This window comes from Brassica oleracea, chromosome C3, assembly GCF_000695525.1.
Source record: "Brassica oleracea var. oleracea cultivar TO1000 chromosome C3, BOL, whole genome shotgun sequence".
NCBI lineage: Eukaryota > Viridiplantae > Streptophyta > Magnoliopsida > Brassicales > Brassicaceae > Brassica > Brassica oleracea.
Genome location: NC_027750.1, coordinates 37,678,261 through 37,696,711, shown reverse-complemented (window position 1 = coordinate 37,696,711; position 18,451 = coordinate 37,678,261). Strand labels below are relative to the sequence as shown.

General features: G+C 38.0%; 4 protein-coding genes and 1 long non-coding RNA gene across 5 annotated transcripts; 2 read left to right on the top strand and 3 right to left on the bottom strand.

Annotated features, from left to right (window-relative positions):
- Positions 1 to 1,964: 1,964 nt before the first annotated feature.
- LOC106334761 (peroxisomal membrane protein PEX14) lies at positions 1,965 to 5,507 on the top strand (the record flags this gene model as incomplete). Its single annotated transcript, XM_013773117.1, is given in 12 exon segments — positions 1,965 to 2,030; positions 2,210 to 2,472; positions 2,552 to 2,591; positions 2,683 to 2,858; positions 3,165 to 3,354; positions 3,433 to 3,522; positions 3,702 to 3,784; positions 4,331 to 4,376; positions 4,477 to 4,550; positions 4,644 to 4,688; positions 4,782 to 4,850; positions 4,954 to 5,507. Coding segments are annotated over 12 exon segments (1,548 nt in total). The 3' UTR covers positions 5,368 to 5,507.
- A 3-nt stretch (positions 5,508 to 5,510) lies between these two features.
- On the bottom strand, positions 5,511 to 6,768 carry LOC106334762 (CASP-like protein 4A2). Its single transcript, XM_013773118.1, has 3 exons — positions 6,170 to 6,768; positions 5,957 to 6,092; positions 5,511 to 5,877 (listed from the first exon to the last, which is right to left on the bottom strand). The coding sequence occupies exons 1-3, from the start codon at positions 6,691 to 6,693 to the stop codon at positions 5,683 to 5,685; spliced, it is 855 nt and encodes a 284-aa protein (XP_013628572.1). The 5' UTR covers positions 6,694 to 6,768; the 3' UTR covers positions 5,511 to 5,682.
- Positions 6,769 to 10,178: 3,410 nt separating this feature from the next.
- Positions 10,179 to 11,987, bottom strand: LOC106331547. Its single transcript, XM_013769928.1, has 4 exons — positions 11,725 to 11,987; positions 11,316 to 11,561; positions 11,158 to 11,239; positions 10,179 to 10,582 (listed from the first exon to the last, which is right to left on the bottom strand). Exons 1-4 carry the CDS (start codon positions 11,937 to 11,939, stop codon positions 10,247 to 10,249), a joined length of 879 nt encoding a protein of 292 aa, XP_013625382.1. The 5' UTR covers positions 11,940 to 11,987; the 3' UTR covers positions 10,179 to 10,246.
- Positions 11,988 to 12,274: 287 nt separating this feature from the next.
- LOC106333798 (bidirectional sugar transporter SWEET5) lies at positions 12,275 to 14,000 on the bottom strand. The gene is made up of 6 exons (XM_013772200.1): positions 13,937 to 14,000; positions 13,785 to 13,821; positions 13,467 to 13,683; positions 13,159 to 13,320; positions 12,733 to 12,843; positions 12,275 to 12,633 (listed from the first exon to the last, which is right to left on the bottom strand). Exons 1-6 carry the CDS (start codon positions 13,977 to 13,979, stop codon positions 12,490 to 12,492), a joined length of 714 nt encoding a protein of 237 aa, XP_013627654.1. The 5' UTR covers positions 13,980 to 14,000; the 3' UTR covers positions 12,275 to 12,489.
- A 2,573-nt stretch (positions 14,001 to 16,573) lies between these two features.
- Positions 16,574 to 17,294, top strand: LOC106333403. Its single transcript, XR_001268360.1, has 2 exons — positions 16,574 to 16,789; positions 16,950 to 17,294. It is a non-coding gene; the product is annotated as an uncharacterized LOC106333403 (long non-coding RNA).
- The last annotated feature ends 1,157 nt before the right edge of the window (positions 17,295 to 18,451 follow it).

Genomic DNA, 18,451 nt, shown 5'->3' with positions numbered 1-18,451 from the left:
CCTCAGCTCGAACACTCCATTTGCAAGGGTTGTATTTGCATCGGATGTACCAAAGGTTTCTGTCAGATTTCACAACTTTGTAATCGAAATTATGCGTCATTGCCGACATTTCCATAGTTGCTTTCAACATGGTTTTGTTTTGAAACGTTTCACCCCTCTTCACAACATCCACCATAGAAAACCGAACACTTTTTCCATTATCGTCTTCTTTTGCTTTAATGGCGAGAACATCATCTTCTTTATTGGCGTTTGAGTTGGAATTATCTTCAACATCCTTGCTTGATTCAGATGAACGAACACTGTCATCTCGAGGTGGAAACGAGGAAGGTTCACCTTGTTCTCTGATAGGCGAGCTAGATTTCTCATTATCAACCCCAATGTTGCTGTTGTTTCCACTGATAGGTGAAGTAGACACACACAAGCTTGTAGAAGTTTTTCCACGTACATAAGTAAGAAAATTTTTGACTTGCCGATCACTCTCAATGATAACTGGGGGACAGTCTATTGAACCGATTAACTCCATAGGTAAGTAGCTTAACTCAAGCTCGACAAGGTTTTGGTCAATTCCAAAATCTTCTAAAACCATACGCCTTAGGTCTTCAAAGGAACTTGTCAATTCCATGTACAATACTCTACCTCGTTTGTTCTTATCAACCGCAAATCCCCATCCTTTAAGGGGATCAAATTTCCACAACCCACAAGAAGCATAGATATGCATCTTCTTCAACAAGAAATTCAAAATTTTTGGATGAAAAATATCAAAATCCTCTCACCAAGAAGAAGACCACGATTTTTTAAAAAAAAATTTACTTGGAATACACGAAATTTAAGGAAAATAGATTTAGAAGATATTCTCTTACCAGATTATGGAGATATTTAAGGAAAATATACAATTCGAAATTCGTAGAACGTACATTACGTTGTCCGAAGAATAAAGGAATGTGGTAGATTATGGAATAATATTATGGCAGACTCGTGAAACATGGCAGATTTTGTGATTTGGCCTCTGTAGTTATATTAGGAAATAATAGTTAATCAAATCTACCGTAGTTCAGAAATAAAAGTTATGGTAGTCGTTTACTTCTACCATGTCTACCGAAGTTCAGAAATAAAAGAAAGAGTAGTCGTTCAATTCTATCATGCTAGAATTATAACAAATGGTCGATTTAAAGTTCTGGTGTTTGCAGATATTTATGTAGTTAACCGAATATGCAATCTACATCCTCGTAGACACTAGATTATGTTTTCTGCCATCGGTAGACCAAAATATGAAATTGTGTTCCACAATTATTTAGTCAACCAAAGTATTTTTCATATGTTTGTCTCTTGTTTATATACATTTTGTATATTTTTCCATATTTTTAGAATTCTTAAAATAATTGATATGATTTTTCAAAGTTCATCAGGGGTACCTAAGTCCAAATCTGACCAAAAAGAGATTTATGGCAAAGGGACAATGTACTTGTTTTTCTATTCCTTTTTGGCAATTTTTTCTACTTAATATAAAGAAAATGACAAAAGTAACGGTTTACGTTTCGTGATACCTGTCGTCTTCTTCAGTCAGCAACAGCAACTTAGTTATGTGTCTTGATCTTTGATTATTAGGATAGTTAGCATTTTTGCTAGTCATGATTTGTTTTATTACTCAGCCTATTTAGTTTAAACTTTTAACCAATGCCAAATGCTAGGCCCATTATGGTGGATGGGCCAGATAATAGAACTAAAAACCACACGACAAGCCATTATCCCATCTTCTTCTCATGGTGTGACTGTGACCACCACACACACAATCATAAGAATTGGGAGCGCAGAATAAAAAGAAAGCATGATTTCAGAAGCTTATTAATCTCTGCCTCGATATGGGCAATATCTGATCATCATCGTCTTCATCTTCGCTTTTTTTTTTTTATATATCACTCGTTTTCGGACTTCGATTCGGCTTTCTCTTACGCCGCTCGGGTGAGCTGGTGCGATGGCAACTCCTTCCGATTTTCCTCCTTCTCCGCCCGATGATAAATCCCCGATTCCAGGTTTCGATCACAGCCTCTCTACTAATCTTTTCCGATTGATTCTCACACTATTTGTCTCGATGCTTGCTGTTACCCTGATTAAACTATTACGATCACTTAGTTACTGATTCAACCATGTTCAATCGTTTGTTAATTCTTTTATGTATCGTTCGTTAACCTGATGTGTTGGTTGTTTACAGAGGTTGTTACAACGCCTTCGCCTACTCCTCCTACAACTGAGGCTCAGCAAGCCAGCATCGCTCAAGAAACTCCTAAGCAGCAGGACTCTCCCCCCTCCGTCTTTAAGAACTCTGAACCATTACGGGAGGATCAGATTCAGAACGCCATCAAGTTCCTTTCTCACCCCAGAGTTAGAGGATCCCCTGTCATACACAGAAGGTCCTTTCTCGAGAGGAAAGGCCTCACCAAGGAAGAGATTGACGAAGCTTTCCGCCGTGTCCCTGTAAGCTTCTTAACCTTTTCTCCATTCCTTTTCCTCGTCCATCTTCAATGGCTTAGTAATGTAAACATCTTAATCATAGGACCCATCACCAAGTTCGCAGCCAACGGTTAGCACTCAAGGTAAATAAACGAGACTTATGTTCTTTTTTTATGACACGGCCTTTCAGTGGAGCCCTTTTTATGATTTTTTTTATATTTTTGTTACAAACAGATGGACAGAAAGCAGTGTCTAATGTTCAGCCACAAGGGCAGGTACAAGCCATGCAGCCTGCTCCCGTTGTTATGGTTCCACCTCCGAGTTTGCTCTCCCGCTTTCGCTGGTACCATGCTGCTCTTGCTGTCGGAGTTTTAGCTGCTTCTGGTGCCGGAACTGCTGTTTTTGTCAAGGTACCGACTGACCTCAAACTTCTTTGTTATCTTCATTTATATGCAGAGTATTAACGTGATTGTATTATGATTATACGTAGCACGTTATGTAAAGAAATAATATGGTTAGGCCATAACTGATATATGGAAGATTAACACTTTTGGAACTCATTGTTTCATTCTGCCATTTTGACTTGACCACCAGCACATTCATATCTGGATTGCTAGATGTGTTTCAATGCCTCCATGTGGAATGCAAGTTTCTAGTTTAAATTTATTTCTACCAAAATCAACATCATACTGAAGTGTGCTTCGTTCTTGTTTCAGAAATCTCTCATCCCCAGAATAAAATCGTGGGTCCGCAGAATCATGTTGGAAGAAGAAACTGATCCTCTGAAGAAAGCTGATGCAAAACCTAGCTTAGCTGAAGAAGCTGTAGCTGCAGCCAAAGCTGCTTCGGCGGCTGCTTCTGATGTAGCCAGGGTTAGTCAGGAATTGATGATAACGAAGAGTGAAGGTAGATGTTCGTTCTTTTCCTTTCTGTGGTTCTATCTTTTTCCAACGAAACCAAATTTGTGCCAATGTTTCTTGTCAGAGAGGAAATATTTTGAGGACTTAACGCGCCTGTTAGGCGTCCAAGTACAAGAAATGAAGTCTTTGAGCAATAATATCCGTAATCTCGAAGGTAAGTGTACAGGCTTTATCGAAAACAGAAGATCTAGTATTCATACTTGCATCTTATTTTGAACAGTTACAAGCTTATTCTTTATCAGGAGCCATAGAGGCTCTAGGTGTCTAATGTTTGCTTGATTTTGAGAGCCGCTGTCGAAAGAGTAATCTTCTATTTCTACTTCTTACTTTCAGGGAATTACAACAACCTCCCCAAGGTTTATTCAGCTGACCAAGAGGTTTATGGTGGTGGTTTGGTCAAAACTTCTGCAGAAAGGGTGAGTTTAATGTCCAAGGGTTTTGGAATAGTCTTTGATGCATAGAGAGTAAATGATCCACAAACAGAAATAAAAACCCACAAGCACTTTTCGTTACAGGAGACTAGCCTTAACACTTTGTTGACTGTAAAGAAATAGAATTTGAAACCAAAACACCTCAGAGAGCACAGTTTTACTCCAATAAGCCTATAAGGTCTCTTCTATTCTGGGATGTTTCTCACGACCGAGATTATATCCATCGTAGAAGAAACCTAACACCAAATCCAGTGATGAAATAAACTCGGTTAAAAATAAAATAAAAATTGTGAATAAATTCTAAGACCAAATCCAATGATTGGAATAACGGTATCATTGTTCTTGCCTTTGTCATTCCTTAAGGCATTGTGCGTTTAGGTTGGACCAATTATTGAACATGGATGAAAGAAACAGAATCTGAAACCAAAACATCCTAAAATGAACAATGATCTTGCTCTCAGCTAAAAACTAAGTACACTTGATATAGTATAGTCCTTTTGGTAACATTAGGAACGTTGATATGTGATGCAGAGATCCTATGCAAATGGCAGCAACATTGATTATGACACGCGCTCAGGTTACTTCTCTCTCTCTCTCTCTCTGGCTCAGTGTGCATTATGTTTTCTTGTAATTTATTAGGTTGTTCTCTCCAACTAATGAAATAATGAATAATACAGCACGGTCTGCTTCTCCTCCTCCTGCGCCACCAGCTGATTCTTCTATGCCCCCTCATCCGAAGTCATACATGGATGTAATGTTCTGAAATCTCTAAAGTTTGATGCAGATACCCTTTGAATTCCAGTTAAGCTTCATAACATTTAGTTGAAAACTGTTGATGTTGCAGATAATGTCTATGATCCAGAGAGGAGAGAAGCCTTCTAACATTCGAGTAATTTGACTACCATTTCTTTTGTTTGCACCATTTTTAGACCAACCTTATAGTTCATTGTGACAAAATTATCGCACTTTGACTCTAATACAGGAGATTAACGACATGCCACCAAATCCAAACCAGCAGCTTTCAAATTCTCGCATCGCTCCTAAAACTAAGGTACAAACTACAATGTTTCTGAATGATAATAAACAATAGTCTTTGTATTGTAGCTCAATTTTATATCTTGGCTGATTTGATTACTTATGATCTCTATTATCAGCCATGGGACTATGGCCAAGCGCCGCAAGAAGAGAATGCGAACGGTCCATGGTGGCAACAGAAAAATCCTAGATCCACGGATTTTGGCTATGAGACAACAGCGTCCAGGTCCATCGGTATCCCAAATGAAACAAACACAATGGAACCAGCAGCTCTCCCGAGGCAGCGATCATGGGTTCCTCCACAACCACCTCCAGTTGTTATGACAGAAGCAGCCGAGGCCATTCGGCTACCTAAGCCACAAGCTAAGATAGACCAAGAAGCAGCTGCCAGTGATGATCAGTCAGGTGTGAGCGACGAGTTACAGAAGATCAATAAGTTCTCTGAAACTGGTGGTGATGGATCAGGAAACTTGCAGATCACAGAGATCCAAGAAGAAAGAGAGCAGCAACAATTCAGCCAAGAAGGGAACTAAAATGATATTTGTGTTTCTTGATACAAAAAAATACATTTCCTATGGTACGTTATGTGGGGTTTGCTTGTAAGAGAACATGTACTTAGGTGTTGGGATTTGCCACCTACCTCAATTTAATAATAGTTATTAGAAGGAAACAAGTCAAAGCCTTGATTCACAAGTAACCTCAGTCATTTGATTGCTTGCCTTATTTTAAAATATATTGTAATATTGAGCAGCAAAGATCATTACCATGGTGGTTCCTAAGCTGTAAGAACAACTATACAAAGACAAAAGAGTCATATCTGTTCTCAGGCAACACAGAAGGGGATATAATCAAGAGGAAGCATGAGTGAAGAGCCTGTAAGAAGAAATCAAAGCGCTGACCGCAAACGCCACAAACGCTATAAAAGAAACAGCGATAGAAGCGGTTGCCATTTGAGTAAAGTCATCTTTTCCCCAATTAGATACCCAATCATCAACTCGAGTAGCAGCGCATGAAGAAGCCGAGATCAGAAGATATGCAATAATCTAGAGAAAAAAAAAGCTCATCAGAATCAATACGTTTGATCACCAATGCAAAACAATGTTAAAGCCTAAAGGCACTCACTTGATCCATGGAGAAGACGAAGATATCATGAAATCCACAGTTTAACATATAAGTCTGTTTAGCGATGTAGCAAGCAGCGTCGCAAGCTTCAAACGCAGAGTATACGAATGCTATAACGTTTACAGCCAAACAATACCTGCAAAAAAGATTAAGGAAGGGTTTCAATTATATATAAACCCTAAAAACGTGTGAAGAAGAAGAGGGTGACGTGACCTGTACTCTTTGTAACGATCATAAGAATCGCCGCTCCATCCTTTAGTTTTATCAGCCGCCATGATCGAAAACGAAATCACGCACAAAATCACTTCGCTCACTCTAAACCCTAGCGCCGCTATACTCACCAATTCATCTCGTCTCCCTCTGTTCACCGTCGTCGTCGTCGTCTCTCCGCCTCCAACCTTCCTCGTCGTGGTCTGTGGACCTTCCTCCCTCACCCAGCGATTGAACACCACCATAGACGACGGAGACTTCTCGGACGAAGAGTTCGTCGGGGCTCCTCTCGCGCTCCTCTGATGCCGCGGCGGAAACTGAGGAGGAGGCGGCGGAAGAGGCGGGAACTTACCGTCGGTTACAATCGCCTTGGGGTTGTCGAGTTTGAAAGGAGATCCCTCGGGGGAAACGTAACGGCTCTCCGGTGGATCTCCGGCATCTGAGAGAGGGGAATGAAATCGAAGAGGAGAGTGTGGTGATTCGATGTAGCTCTGTCCTTCCGAGTTCGATGAGGTAGTCCGCTTCATCGTCACTGGTTAGAGTATCTCCGGCGAAGATTGATTTGAGGAGCTTTTTGTGTGTTAATGTGCAGTGAGAAAGTGGTGGAGAAAAAATAAACTCTAACTCTCTTATATATTTCTTCGTGGAGAATTAAACTCGTTTTTGATGATCCAGTGTGATGCAGTATCAGTGTGCACCTGCACCTCGGATAATTTAGCCAATAACGTTTCCCCACGTGTTACTGAGTTATGACGCAATCCATAAGTTGTACAAGTTTTCGTGCATGTGTTAGACCATCAGCATTGGTAAACCTCTCCTCTCGATTCCCAATGTTCCTATTATTAATATTTTAATTTCGTTTTTCTTTTTTTTTTTCAAAAAAAAAAAAAAAAAAAAAAAAATTAATAGTCATCCAATTGCGGGCCGCCGCGTGGCGTGGGGCCCGCAGAACAGTTATGATACCGGGTCTTCCCAGCGACTTCGCGCGACTCGGGTTCAACACAATTGAAATATTTTAATATTTTTTTGTGTGGAAAACTGTGTGAACTTTTGTTATAATCCTCCAATACTGATGCTCTTACGCTCTGATTTTCTTTGCCCTTTTTGCCATCATGAAGATTCCATTTCATACTGCTAAAGTAATCATCCTCAAAAATGTAAAAGATTTTAGTTAGAAATTGGCCTCTTTTTATTTCGACAGAAATAGGCCTTTAAATTACAAAAAAATATTTATAGCCTTCAAAATTTTAGATCCGATCTTAAAAATAACTAGGATACTACCCACGTTTAAAAACGCGGAACTATATTTTGTTGATAAATTTACTAACATGTCTAACTATGGGCGTTTGGTTTTCGATTCACTTCCAGTGCGGTTGTAGTTTTTGGTGTTCTGTTCGAGATATATAAAACGTCACTAAATATACACATCATATATTTAATTATTCTTTAAAATTTATGTATCGTTTTCTCCTGTATATTACAAACCAAAGACATAAGCCAATTCGCGAATAAAAAAATCAGCATAAAGGTTAAGGTAGTATAAGAAAAATACATAAAGAATATACATACACCAAGACGAAGGCTAAGCTAAAGTAAAACATCATTGTTCTCTGTCAATTATTTTTTGTTTCTTGTCAAATCTTTTGTAGTTTTTTGAGCTTTCCCTTTTGAATCAAAATCAATAGATAATAATAAAAAGTAAAAAAAAAATATCAAAAGCATTGTTTTGCCTTTTGTTCTTTGTTTAAAGCACAAAGCAACCCACCCACTCCTATTTATTTATTTGTTTGTCTTTCCATATGAATCTTTCAAAATTTATATTCACAGCACTTTCTTTTTTCTTCTTAAAATAATTACTTCTTTTTTTTTTGTTTGGAATAATCAACCACAGAGGCTGTTCTTGAACAGTTAGTTTCAATCAAATGATACGAAAGCGTGTAAGAATATAACATTATCAAAAGTGATTATAAGGATTGGTTCTGGTATATTTAATCTCTAAAAGGTATTTTCTTATAAGTTATAACTTAAGACTTATGTTGATGATATTGACATGAACAATTCTTGTTGCTAACAGAAAGGTAAAACACAAGCTAGTTTCTTACCTCATTGATTTCACATCAATATATCAAACATCACTATTATTACTATGACAAAACTATGATTTTGAAGATCATATAACAAATCTACGACTTCACTTTAGCTTATTATTATCTAAACTTAAACCTCAATATCATGTGTCTTTTTAATCACAATTGTATTTCAATTAATAATTCACAAAAAAGTGAAAAATTTAGGCACATTCGTTGGCATGGATGATTTTTAATGTTGTTCATGTTTGGCTTACAAGAGTCTAAATAGCTACTATTACCCGAAATTCTAATGGTCTACCAAAATCCATAATCTCTCAGCTTGTTCATGATCCTATGACTCACTAACTTGTGCTTCAACTTATAGGAATTTCAGCATTTTCATAGTTTCACCAAACACTAGTGAGAAGTTTTTTTAGTTATACCTACAAGAAAGAAGAAACAAAAAAAACATAATTAAAAAGATGAAATTGACTATTAAAATGTGGAAAACACTAACAAAAACAAACATCTTCTTGAAAACAAAACATAAACAACCATATCATATAAGATTTACTATACTACAAAACAATAATTATTCATGCAAACCTCAAATGTGTCATTCTTTCATTAACTTCATTTCGTCCGCAGCCGTTAACTTCGTTTTACTCCGGCGGCCGCATCGTCCTCTCGCGGTCGTCGGAGGCCCTCTTTCCTACTCTTTACTGTCTCTGTTCTCTATCTGGTGATCCTTGTCTCTTTCTCGGCAGAAGAGAGATTTTGCTATGCTCAGATCTATGAGTCTTTGTATTAGATCTCGTGGGTTTTCGGTGGTTTGGCGGGCATGAAGAAGGTGTCCTCCTTCTCTCAGGTTCACTTCCTGGTCGTCTTGGTTCTCTGGTCGTTATCTCGTGTTGTGGTGGTTCTCTCTTGAACACGGCTGGTTTCTCCGGCATATGTCTCTGCTTACGGGAGAACTTGGTGTTTATTAGTGTTATGGTTCATTATGTTCGTTTCTCTGTTGCACTCATGTTTCCTCAGTGTGGTAGCATGGTGGACAGTGGTGAGCTGGTGAAGAAATTGTGCTTATGAAGTGTATTATTTTGGTCTTGGTGGCAACGGTTCAGTTATGGTGTTAATCGTCGCTAATGGCAAATTATTGGCTGAGTTTCTCCGGCTCTAGCCCAACAGTTTGGAGTCTTCATGTTTACTTATATCTTGGTAAGTCGCAAGTGGACTTCGATAGCTTGGTACTATTATCAAAATGGAAGCGAATGGTTCTTAGTGTTGTTTCTTAGTATAGAGATGATTTCAACTTCGGTTATGACCGTAAACGCAAGTCTTCTCAGGATTCTATGTTGGTGTTTGGTCTCAGGAAGGAAGCAGTCTCAAACTATGGCCTGGCAGTGCTGCGTTTCTACGCTCAGGTGGCTCTTGGTTAGGAGTAGTCTTTGTATTCTTGTTCCTTATTGTGAAGCTATCATATGGCATCTATTGATGTTACTTTCTAGACTTTACTTTTTATGTGTGTTTTCAGTTCTTTTTTACAGAGTTGGTTCCTCATTGGACTTCTCCGTATGTGGAGAACATCCCGACCATTATGTAACTCTTTTATTTTGATATACAAACCCAGTGTTAAAAAAAAAAACCTCAAATGTGTAGTACTAACACTAAAAAAAAATCATAAGATGAGAATTAGTTCCGATATATTAATTTCTAAAAGGCATTTTCTTATAATTCAAGACTCATGTTGATGATCATGACATCGGACAATCCTTGTTTATAACAGAAAAGTAAAACCCAAGATCGTTTCTTACTTCATCATTGATTTCACATCCATATATCTAACTTACGATTACAAAACTATGATGATTTAAAGATTATATAACAAAATTATGACTCCATTTTTTTGTAGAATTTACTAACACCTGCATTGCAATCTAAACTTGAACTTCAACATTATGTGTCTTTAATCATAACTGTATCTGAACTTAATATACTAACAGAACTGACATTAGTCACAGTTTGGTGGGTTTGTGCATTTATATACAGCAGATGCAGGTTGCTTATAGACAGGGATGCTGTCTGCATCTAACAATCTTACTTCTCCTGGTCCAAAATACAACTCTGAATGCCTTCGTAGGTCGAGGCCTTGAACACCAGCTTGTAAGATAGATAAGTTGTCTGAATCAGGCGATACAATGACGACCGTGTCCTCTGAGTATTGAGTCTCGAGAATGGACATGAGCTGCGTCACACGCACGAATACATCTGACACACTCTCATTAGGCGTACCATCGGTTATAGGAGGAGGTTTTGTCTTCATCGATATTGAGTCTAATGCATACACCTGGCCAAAAACACAATAGTACAATACTTCAACCTAGGCATAGAAATTCGTACCGGTTTGGTTTGTTTCAGTTTCCAGTTTTTCGGTTCTAGAATATAGTACTCATTCAGGTATTTAGGAAAACTGATTCAGTCACGATTCAGTCATTTTGGTTTTCAGTTTGGTTTAGGCAACAAAGTTGGAAACTAGCTAATATCCAAGATAATTTTGGATCCAATCTGGTTCTGGTTCGATTCTGAATTTTTGGTTAATTCGGGCTAAAATTAGAAATATAGATTTTTGGATTAAATATTAGAATTTTGGGGTTTCAGATAAAAAATTGGATAATTCGGATAATTTATAATATTTCGGTTTATAAATAATAGTTTTAGAAATACTCGATTATTTGAAAGCTAAATATAGTTAATATTTATAAGTATGTAAATTGTATTACAGAAATTTGGATACTCTTTCGGTTTTTCTTGATTCTAGAGATATAGAAATTTGGGCACTCTTCTTTGGTTCAGTTTGATTCTTCAGTTTTCGGATAAATGTGTCGTAGCCTACTTCAACATGTGCAAATGTCAAAATCTTACTTCTGATATGGAATCAAGCTTCTTGCCTTCGTAAGCTCCTAAACCGCGAGCATCAAGGAAGCTATATTCCGGAACTATATAGCTGCAATAAAATAACAATTAAACACGCTTAACCACCACAAAGATTAGATTCTAGAGTTGTATTATGTAACAAGTACCTGCGACTAATCCCATTGATGGAAGCGATGATTTCAGCAGCCTGATAAGCTCTCTGTGTAATGGAAGGCCAGAGCCAACAGTTTCTGTCACATGCCCCCATTTCCTTTAACTGTAACGCAGCTCTCACCGTCTGCTTCTTACCTTTCTCCGACAATCCGCTATCTACCGATGTTTTGGCCACCGGGTTTGTGTTGATGACCCCCAAGCTTTCGTAATCAGATTCACCAGCTCTCACCAGGTAGTAACTTGTTTCAAGCAGAAACCAAAACACATCAAGAATCAAGAACAAGAACCAGAGGCTTGGGAGTTGGGAGTCAGGTGTACGGTAATGAAACCAACTCTTCACTGTTCAGTGTGAATTGAAATCTCACCAATAACATGTCAGTTTTATAGCAAGAGCATTCGTACCGATTAGAGAGACGGAGAGGGGGCATTTGAAAGAGGCCACGTGCGTGGACTGGTGCGATGGAGAGTGATGGTGCGGCGAGACATAAGGAGAGAGTCTTGAAAAGGTATCTACGGGTAATCTGCGGCAAGGAAAGTAATCTCAGAGGAGTTTGGTATGTTTCCGGCGACGGAGGAGGATGTGCGGTGGTGGAGGCCGGTGATGATGATGACAACATAATTAAATCGTTGTCGGGAATATCTGGTCCTCCGTGTTTTAAAGATCGTTATCGCACATTCCGGTTTAGATGATTGGTTCGTTTCTAAAATCGAATTCATAACGAACCGGATAGACCACTGAGAGTGAATTACGCTTTTAATCCCTAGCCAATCATATTAGACTTGGTGAGCAAATGGGGAATTTGTAACCCATGTTTTATCACTCTGTTCTTAAACATCAGTCGTAAATTCGTAATGGGGAATTTGTTTTTTTTTCTTCTTTTACAGCTTGCAAAAAAAATATTACAAAATAATCCCATAAAAGAATATAAATGTAACAAATCACATAGATTCAACTTGCCAAAGTTATAACCATTTCACTTTTCAGCCAATGAAGTAAAACCCCTTTCTTTCTTCCAACTCAAGTAAAGTTTGTAGCTTCTGTGGTTGCTTCTTCTTCATTCTTTGGCATCTCTTCTGATTCTACCTTAACCTAACGATGAAGCTGGTCATTATCAACTAGATGTTGTCAGAGAACAATTGTAAATGTGCGACACATCAGTGCAATTGTCAAGCTCGGCCAAGCTCTATTTCAGCATTTGAGTAGCCCTTTTCTTTATCATCATCTTCCCCGTTCCAGTTCGTTGTTTTATAGTAAGTTGCGTATAGTATAAGTTGTACTATTCCTGATATTGATCCAAGACCATTTGGAATCTGTTTTCATGATAAAAAATCAATATGTTAGCGTCTTTTTATTCTAAAGGAATGATATCGATTGAGTTGAAGGTTACAGGGGTGAAAACTGAAGCTTACCAAAATATAGGGGTCGAATTTAAGACAAGCATAAATGACCCAAACGATTCCGTTCATTAAGCTGGCTAATGACAGGAAGAGCGGCACGCTCTTTGTCTTTATCACAAGTTTCTGTTCCCACATTAATTAAACCCATTAAATGTTAGTTAACAAGACAACAAGAAATAAGAACTCTTGTATCCGTGATTTAGTCTAGACTCTTGTAGTCTTGTTCGTGAAACCGGTTACAATTTTTTTGAGATAAATTCAACTCTCATAAACCATGATTATCTTAGCTAAATTAACTTTCCATCATGTATGCTAGTTTTAGCAATATGTTGGTTTAAACCTTTTATATCATCTCATTATATAGTTTCAAAGATGATTTGAATCACTACCCCAAGTTAAATTAGTATCATAGAGAAATGAGAAAGAAGAATGGCATACCATGACGGTTAAAGGAGAAGCATACATGATAACATTGAAAACAATGCACAAGATCCCAATAAGCATAGATCTCTGTTTTGTTGTAGGCAAAAAGTACAATGTGCAGAAGATCACCACCGCCATGAATATCACCTCAATCATCATCGCTATTGTGATCTTTCTCTGTATACAAATCAAAACTTCATCTAATAGGTATATAAGACACCCTCCCAGATCTTTCTAGAGATCTTCATGGTTATTAAAAACGAACGCCTAATCGTGCATGCGCTCATGGGCGAGTGTTCACGTTTGAGGGATTAGAAACTTACGCGGATAGGCGAGGTAGCGAAGATGAAGAAGATGGTGACATAAACGAGTTCCATGAAAAGACCAGTTCCATTAATGGTAATGACGAGGAGACTGTCGGGTTGTACAAAAGGAAGTCCATAAAAAGTCCACATCATGCAGTTTAGAACCGTAGCTACGTAAGGATCTGGCTTAAACTCCGACACCGATTTCATCTTCCATATCTTCACCATCGTTGGTCTGCATATATAATACCACATACACACACACACACATATATATCATCATATGCATCAGTGTAACATCATGTAACAACTACAAAAATGTAACATGTATCTTACATTGGAGCGCAGAACAAGCCGAAAGATATCATGTTTCCTGAACAAATTACCAAAAAATAATTATAGAACTTTAATAATGGATAATTTTTTTATTGATTATGGCAAGGTTTTGTTTTGTTGATTGAACATAATAAAAGATTTCGAGGACTTACCGATGATTCCGACTATCGTCCGGGTAGTGTGGGCGTCCGTCATTTTGGTATGTATCTCGTAGAATTCTTGTTTTCTACAGATGTTCACAAAGATCTAAATAATTTTTTTTAGAGGACGAACAAAAAAAACTAAAGATTAATTCGATTCTTCTTTCGACAATAATTTGATCTTCTTTATATATATTTTCTTTAGTATCTTGTTTTTTGTTTGATGAAAGTGAAACAGCTCTGGGTTCAGTTTCTTTTTGTTTTTTAGTAGTATTTGGTTTATTTTGGTGTCTGTTTTACCAACAAAATAAAAAAGTTACGAGTTTAATAACGAGTCTGTGAGTCAGTAGAATCTGGGTAGTGTAACACATGCGTGACACGTGGTTAAGGTAAGAACCATGAAGTTGTTGACTCCGCTCGTACCCCACCCCATGCATGAGAAACATCCGGCTCCTCATTCGCATTCACACCTTCTTTCTCTTTTCTCAAACGTAGCGCCTATCAAGGACATAATTAACATCTGAGGTGCTTAACTTTTTTTTTTTTGGTTTTTATCTGATTTTTAAAAAAAATTTAAAAATGAACTAATCGCGGGCCGCCACGTGTCAGTGGCGTCCGCGAACAGTACTGCGCTTGTTCAAGCGCTGCTGCTTACTTTTTTCATTTTTTTTTTAAAAAAATGGTTAAGCACCGGGGTAAGCACCCCGGTTAATGGTGGCCTAAACACAAGGCATTTTCGCATTTTAGAAATTTGTTCAAAAAAAAAAAAACACAAGGCATTTCTGTTGATTGAAAATATAATATTCAAACTATTTACTACTCGAAAATCCCATTATTGTTTGGTTTTCTTCCTTTTACTGTAGACTAGAGTCTCTGGCGCGGAAAAGTGTATAGAAGTTTATTTTTCAATTATAAATTATAATGTTTTGTTTAGAATGAGATCAATGTATTTTCTAAATTATTGAAATTTGGTAACTAATAAACTTATGCAATGGTTAAAATAACAAAAAAAAACTTAAATTATTACAAATAAAAAAAAAAGGAGGCTAAGTCTTTTGAATGATAAAAACTTCGAACGCAGACCATACAAAGGATCAGCCTGAAATTGGTAAAGATTATGTTAGCTAAATTATTATAAGTTGATACCAAGCCATGTTTATTTATTTAGTGTAATAACTTACTTGTCATAACAGCATAAATCTTTGTGTTTGTCCTTAATTATGTGATTGTATCACTCCTGGTTGATGTGTTGAACATTGTAAACCTTTGACCTTTGACCAATAATTCTAGCGTCAGTGTCACTTTTGCAAACATCATCGAGTACATTACCGTATAGTTCAGCTCTCAAGATATCTTGATTATTTCTAGCCCACCTTAACCGGTCTTCTTCTATTGCTGTATAAATGTCCACAATATATTGATGGAGGAGACGACCGCCTTTAATCAATGTCATCCTTTGGTTAAGACGTGCTTGTATTTGCGCAGCGTAGAATTGGCGTATGGTTAAGAATTGCCTTGTTCTTGAAGTGCCAGTTTCAAGATGTAATGGGATTTCGGTGTGAAAACCATACTCACCATATGGAAACAGAAGAGGATATTGAAGGCTCATGTATAGAGGGTGATCATCACATATCTGCTGCAAAGTGTCAGATTGGAACTGGACTACAATATCTCGTTCTCCATTTGTTTCTGACATATCCCCTACGATTAGGCCTGCCACCTCACTTGAACTGGGAATATCATATTCTTTTCTTTCCCCTTATCTTGGAGCAACCTAATTGTAAACTCTTTCCCGAAACTTTCGTAGTAGTTACGTGCGCGTCGGAAAATCTTAGCCAAACAATTATTCTCGTCAATCATCTCGATCAAGCGCTCCAATGTTGTCTCATCAAGATTACCTTCTGTTGAGGGTTATCCCATCGCATTTAACCGGTTTCTAACCTCGTTGTGTGTATCAAGTATATACAGCTGGAGAAATTCTGAGAGACGGCCTTGTTGCGGTATAAGCGACCCAATCCTATGGTGGGTTTGACCTTGGATTCGTATAATGTAAGGACCAGGCGCATGCACCACACTATAATCCATTTTCATTCCAATGAATGTGAAAGCTAGTACATAATTATATACTCGAATAGTATCTCGAAACCACCTTAGCTGCAGAAGTTCTTCTAGCAGTGCTGGAGGTTGCTTGATCGGTGGAAGCTTTATTTGGCCATGACTATAGCAAATCGTGAATGTTGGTTCACCTGTTTTGGAGTCTGTACCAGTGCTCTCCGAAGCCCACATTATCGCACCACATTTTGAATATTCTACGATTTTGTTCTCTTCGGCCTTTGAAGTGGAGCCTTTATCTGAATTAAAAAAGTGGGGGAGATTTGTAACATATATTGTGTTACATATCTTTATATATAAAGAAAAGTTTGAATCTCTCACATGAAGCCACATGGGATGACAGGTCAGAAAGTCAGGCTTCCAGGAATCGTCACGTGTCCCTTGTCCTTAAACTATGCGTTTCATTTAATTGTTAACAACACTGATGGGCTTTTGTGTGTTTGGACTTCAGGCTTTGTTCCAAGAACCCATCTCAATAACGAGCAACCCTAATCCTCTCTACCCACGCCTCATAGAAATTTAGGGTTCCACGCAAGATTTCATATCCAATGTTCGAGCGATTGTGTTGCCCAAGTCAACCTGATGAATCCTTTGTTAGGGTTTCGCTTGCGTCATTTGAGATTCTTCTTCTCCAATCGAAATACTTCCATTTCAGATTCATCACATTTAACCGCCACTTAACTCCATCAACACAATCTAGCCGTCGATGTGATCTTCTGTCTTACGAGGCGGTTTATCTTTGAGTATAAAAAGGTTAGCTTCCCTCCCCTGAACAATCACCTTCTAAAACTTATTCCCAGGGAAATGGCTAACTCCAAAGTTTCTTTAGAGTTACAATTCATCGGATTTAGTTCTTAAATCTAAATCCATCACTTTACACTTCGTATATCCCTTTCTGGTGTTTGTCACTCAGGTCAACTATAGGAGGCCAACACGTACTCTATGGAAAGGGAAGATGGTGATCGGAAAAGATGCCCTTTTCGTGATCATGGGTCTTAAGAGACTGACATAGGTGGCCAGAAATTGAAAAGACTTAAGCAAACCACTGATTATTGCATTCAAAAGAGTTTGAGGCGGGAGAAGAAGACTTGCTCCTTCTATGAGACGCCTTCCACAATGTACTCTGAGCTCTCCTTCATACTAGTTGTTTTTATCATCTCATCATATCATATTTAGTGGCATCCAAAACGAGCAAGGAGGTGTTTTGAGAAGCGGCGGGAAGTGGTGGAGGCAGAGGCCAAGGTGGTGGCTACAGAGGTGGCTGAGCTCTAGACTGTTGTGCGTAAAAGTGGGATGGAAAATGGAATAGCGAGCTCTAACATGGTATTAGGAAGAACGTGTAAGATAACAATAGCCATTTCTACAGTTTCTGATCATCACATAAACACGCTCCTGCCTGTCAAAGAGCATTCGGAGATGAAGCAGTTGTTGCTTCGACTTACGCAAGGATCTTTCTCTGTAACTCGGTGGCTACGGAAATGTGTTTCCGCTTGAGTCAGAGGTTTATGTATGCGATGAGTGTACGACGGGAGAAACGGTGACGATCGAGCTAAGAGAGAGCGATGGGTTATTGACTAATTACTCGACCGGGAAACAATATAAGCTATAGACGATAGGTGATGCTGGGCTGGTAATGCTGGTGGTATCTTTTCTTATGCGAGGAAGATGGTAATGATTCCATCTCCATTAACAGCTTAACTCCATATTCAATATGATGTGTTCACAGTTCTGTTCTCATGACTTTGTTGTTGTTGATTATTTATCTACTCAAATCTGTCTCTCTTTTCAAGGACTGAGAAGATGACTTCATTTTCCATGTAGCAGAGATATGATTTTTATGTACTCATTATCTTCTGTGTCTCAACTAGATTTCTTAAGTAGTTGATACCCGTTTGTGTCTTTGTATTCAACTTATTTTGTTGGTTGGCACACATTATGTACTATATTTCCATAACGTCCACTTGGATAATTTGTTATTTTTTTTTTTCATGGATATCACTTATACAGTTCAGAAATAACATATCTGGCTATAACAATTGTTGACGGATCTTTGAAAAGTTGAACCAATCACAAAAGCTGCTAAAAAGTGTGATGCAGATTGGAAAGTGCAGAGTAAACAAGATGAACAAATCAAAGTTATAATTGATAATCAAATGCAAGAGTTAAGTAAAAAACATGAGAAAAGGTAGCCAAAGGGATCTGGCATGGGACATACACTTGCAAGTGCTTGCATCTATGTTGATCATAATAACTATATAAGACCTAGATGGACGATGGCCTTAATGAGAAAACACCCTGATACACCTACGCTACAAGAACATGCACACACTTAAAATTCCAATTGATAGAGTAGGAGCATAAGATAGTTTCACCAGTTTTAGCATAAAGAAACGAAGTTAAATACGAAGGTTTTTA

What these genes read in the sequence shown, in the direction of transcription:
- LOC106331547 (XM_013769928.1), bottom strand. Translation starts at nt 11,939, where the DNA reads ATGTTGTCATCATCATCACCGGCCTCCACCACCGCACATCCTCCTCCG. An exon ending in CCTCTCCGTCTCTCTAATCG is followed by an intron (nt 11,562 to 11,724) that starts GTACGAATGCTC and finishes GCTTGAAACAAG; the next exon opens with TTACTACCTGGTGAGAGCTG. An exon ending in ATCAATGGGATTAGTCGCAG is followed by an intron (nt 11,240 to 11,315) that starts GTACTTGTTACA and finishes ATTTTATTGCAG; the next exon opens with CTATATAGTTCCGGAATATA.
- LOC106333798 (XM_013772200.1), bottom strand. Translation starts at nt 13,979, where the DNA reads ATGACGGACGCCCACACTACCCGGACGATAGTCGGAATCATCG. An exon ending in GACGATAGTCGGAATCATCG is followed by an intron (nt 13,822 to 13,936) that starts GTAAGTCCTCGA and finishes TAATTTGTTCAG; the next exon opens with GAAACATGATATCTTTCGGC. An exon ending in AATTCGACCCCTATATTTTG is followed by an intron (nt 12,634 to 12,732) that starts GTAAGCTTCAGT and finishes TCATGAAAACAG; the next exon opens with ATTCCAAATGGTCTTGGATC.
- LOC106334762 (XM_013773118.1), bottom strand. Translation starts at nt 6,693, where the DNA reads ATGAAGCGGACTACCTCATCGAACTCGGAAGGACAGAGCTACATCGAA. An exon ending in GATCGTTACAAAGAGTACAG is followed by an intron (nt 6,093 to 6,169) that starts GTCACGTCACCC and finishes TCTTTTTTGCAG; the next exon opens with GTATTGTTTGGCTGTAAACG. An exon ending in TCGTCTTCTCCATGGATCAA is followed by an intron (nt 5,878 to 5,956) that starts GTGAGTGCCTTT and finishes TTTTTTCTCTAG; the next exon opens with ATTATTGCATATCTTCTGAT.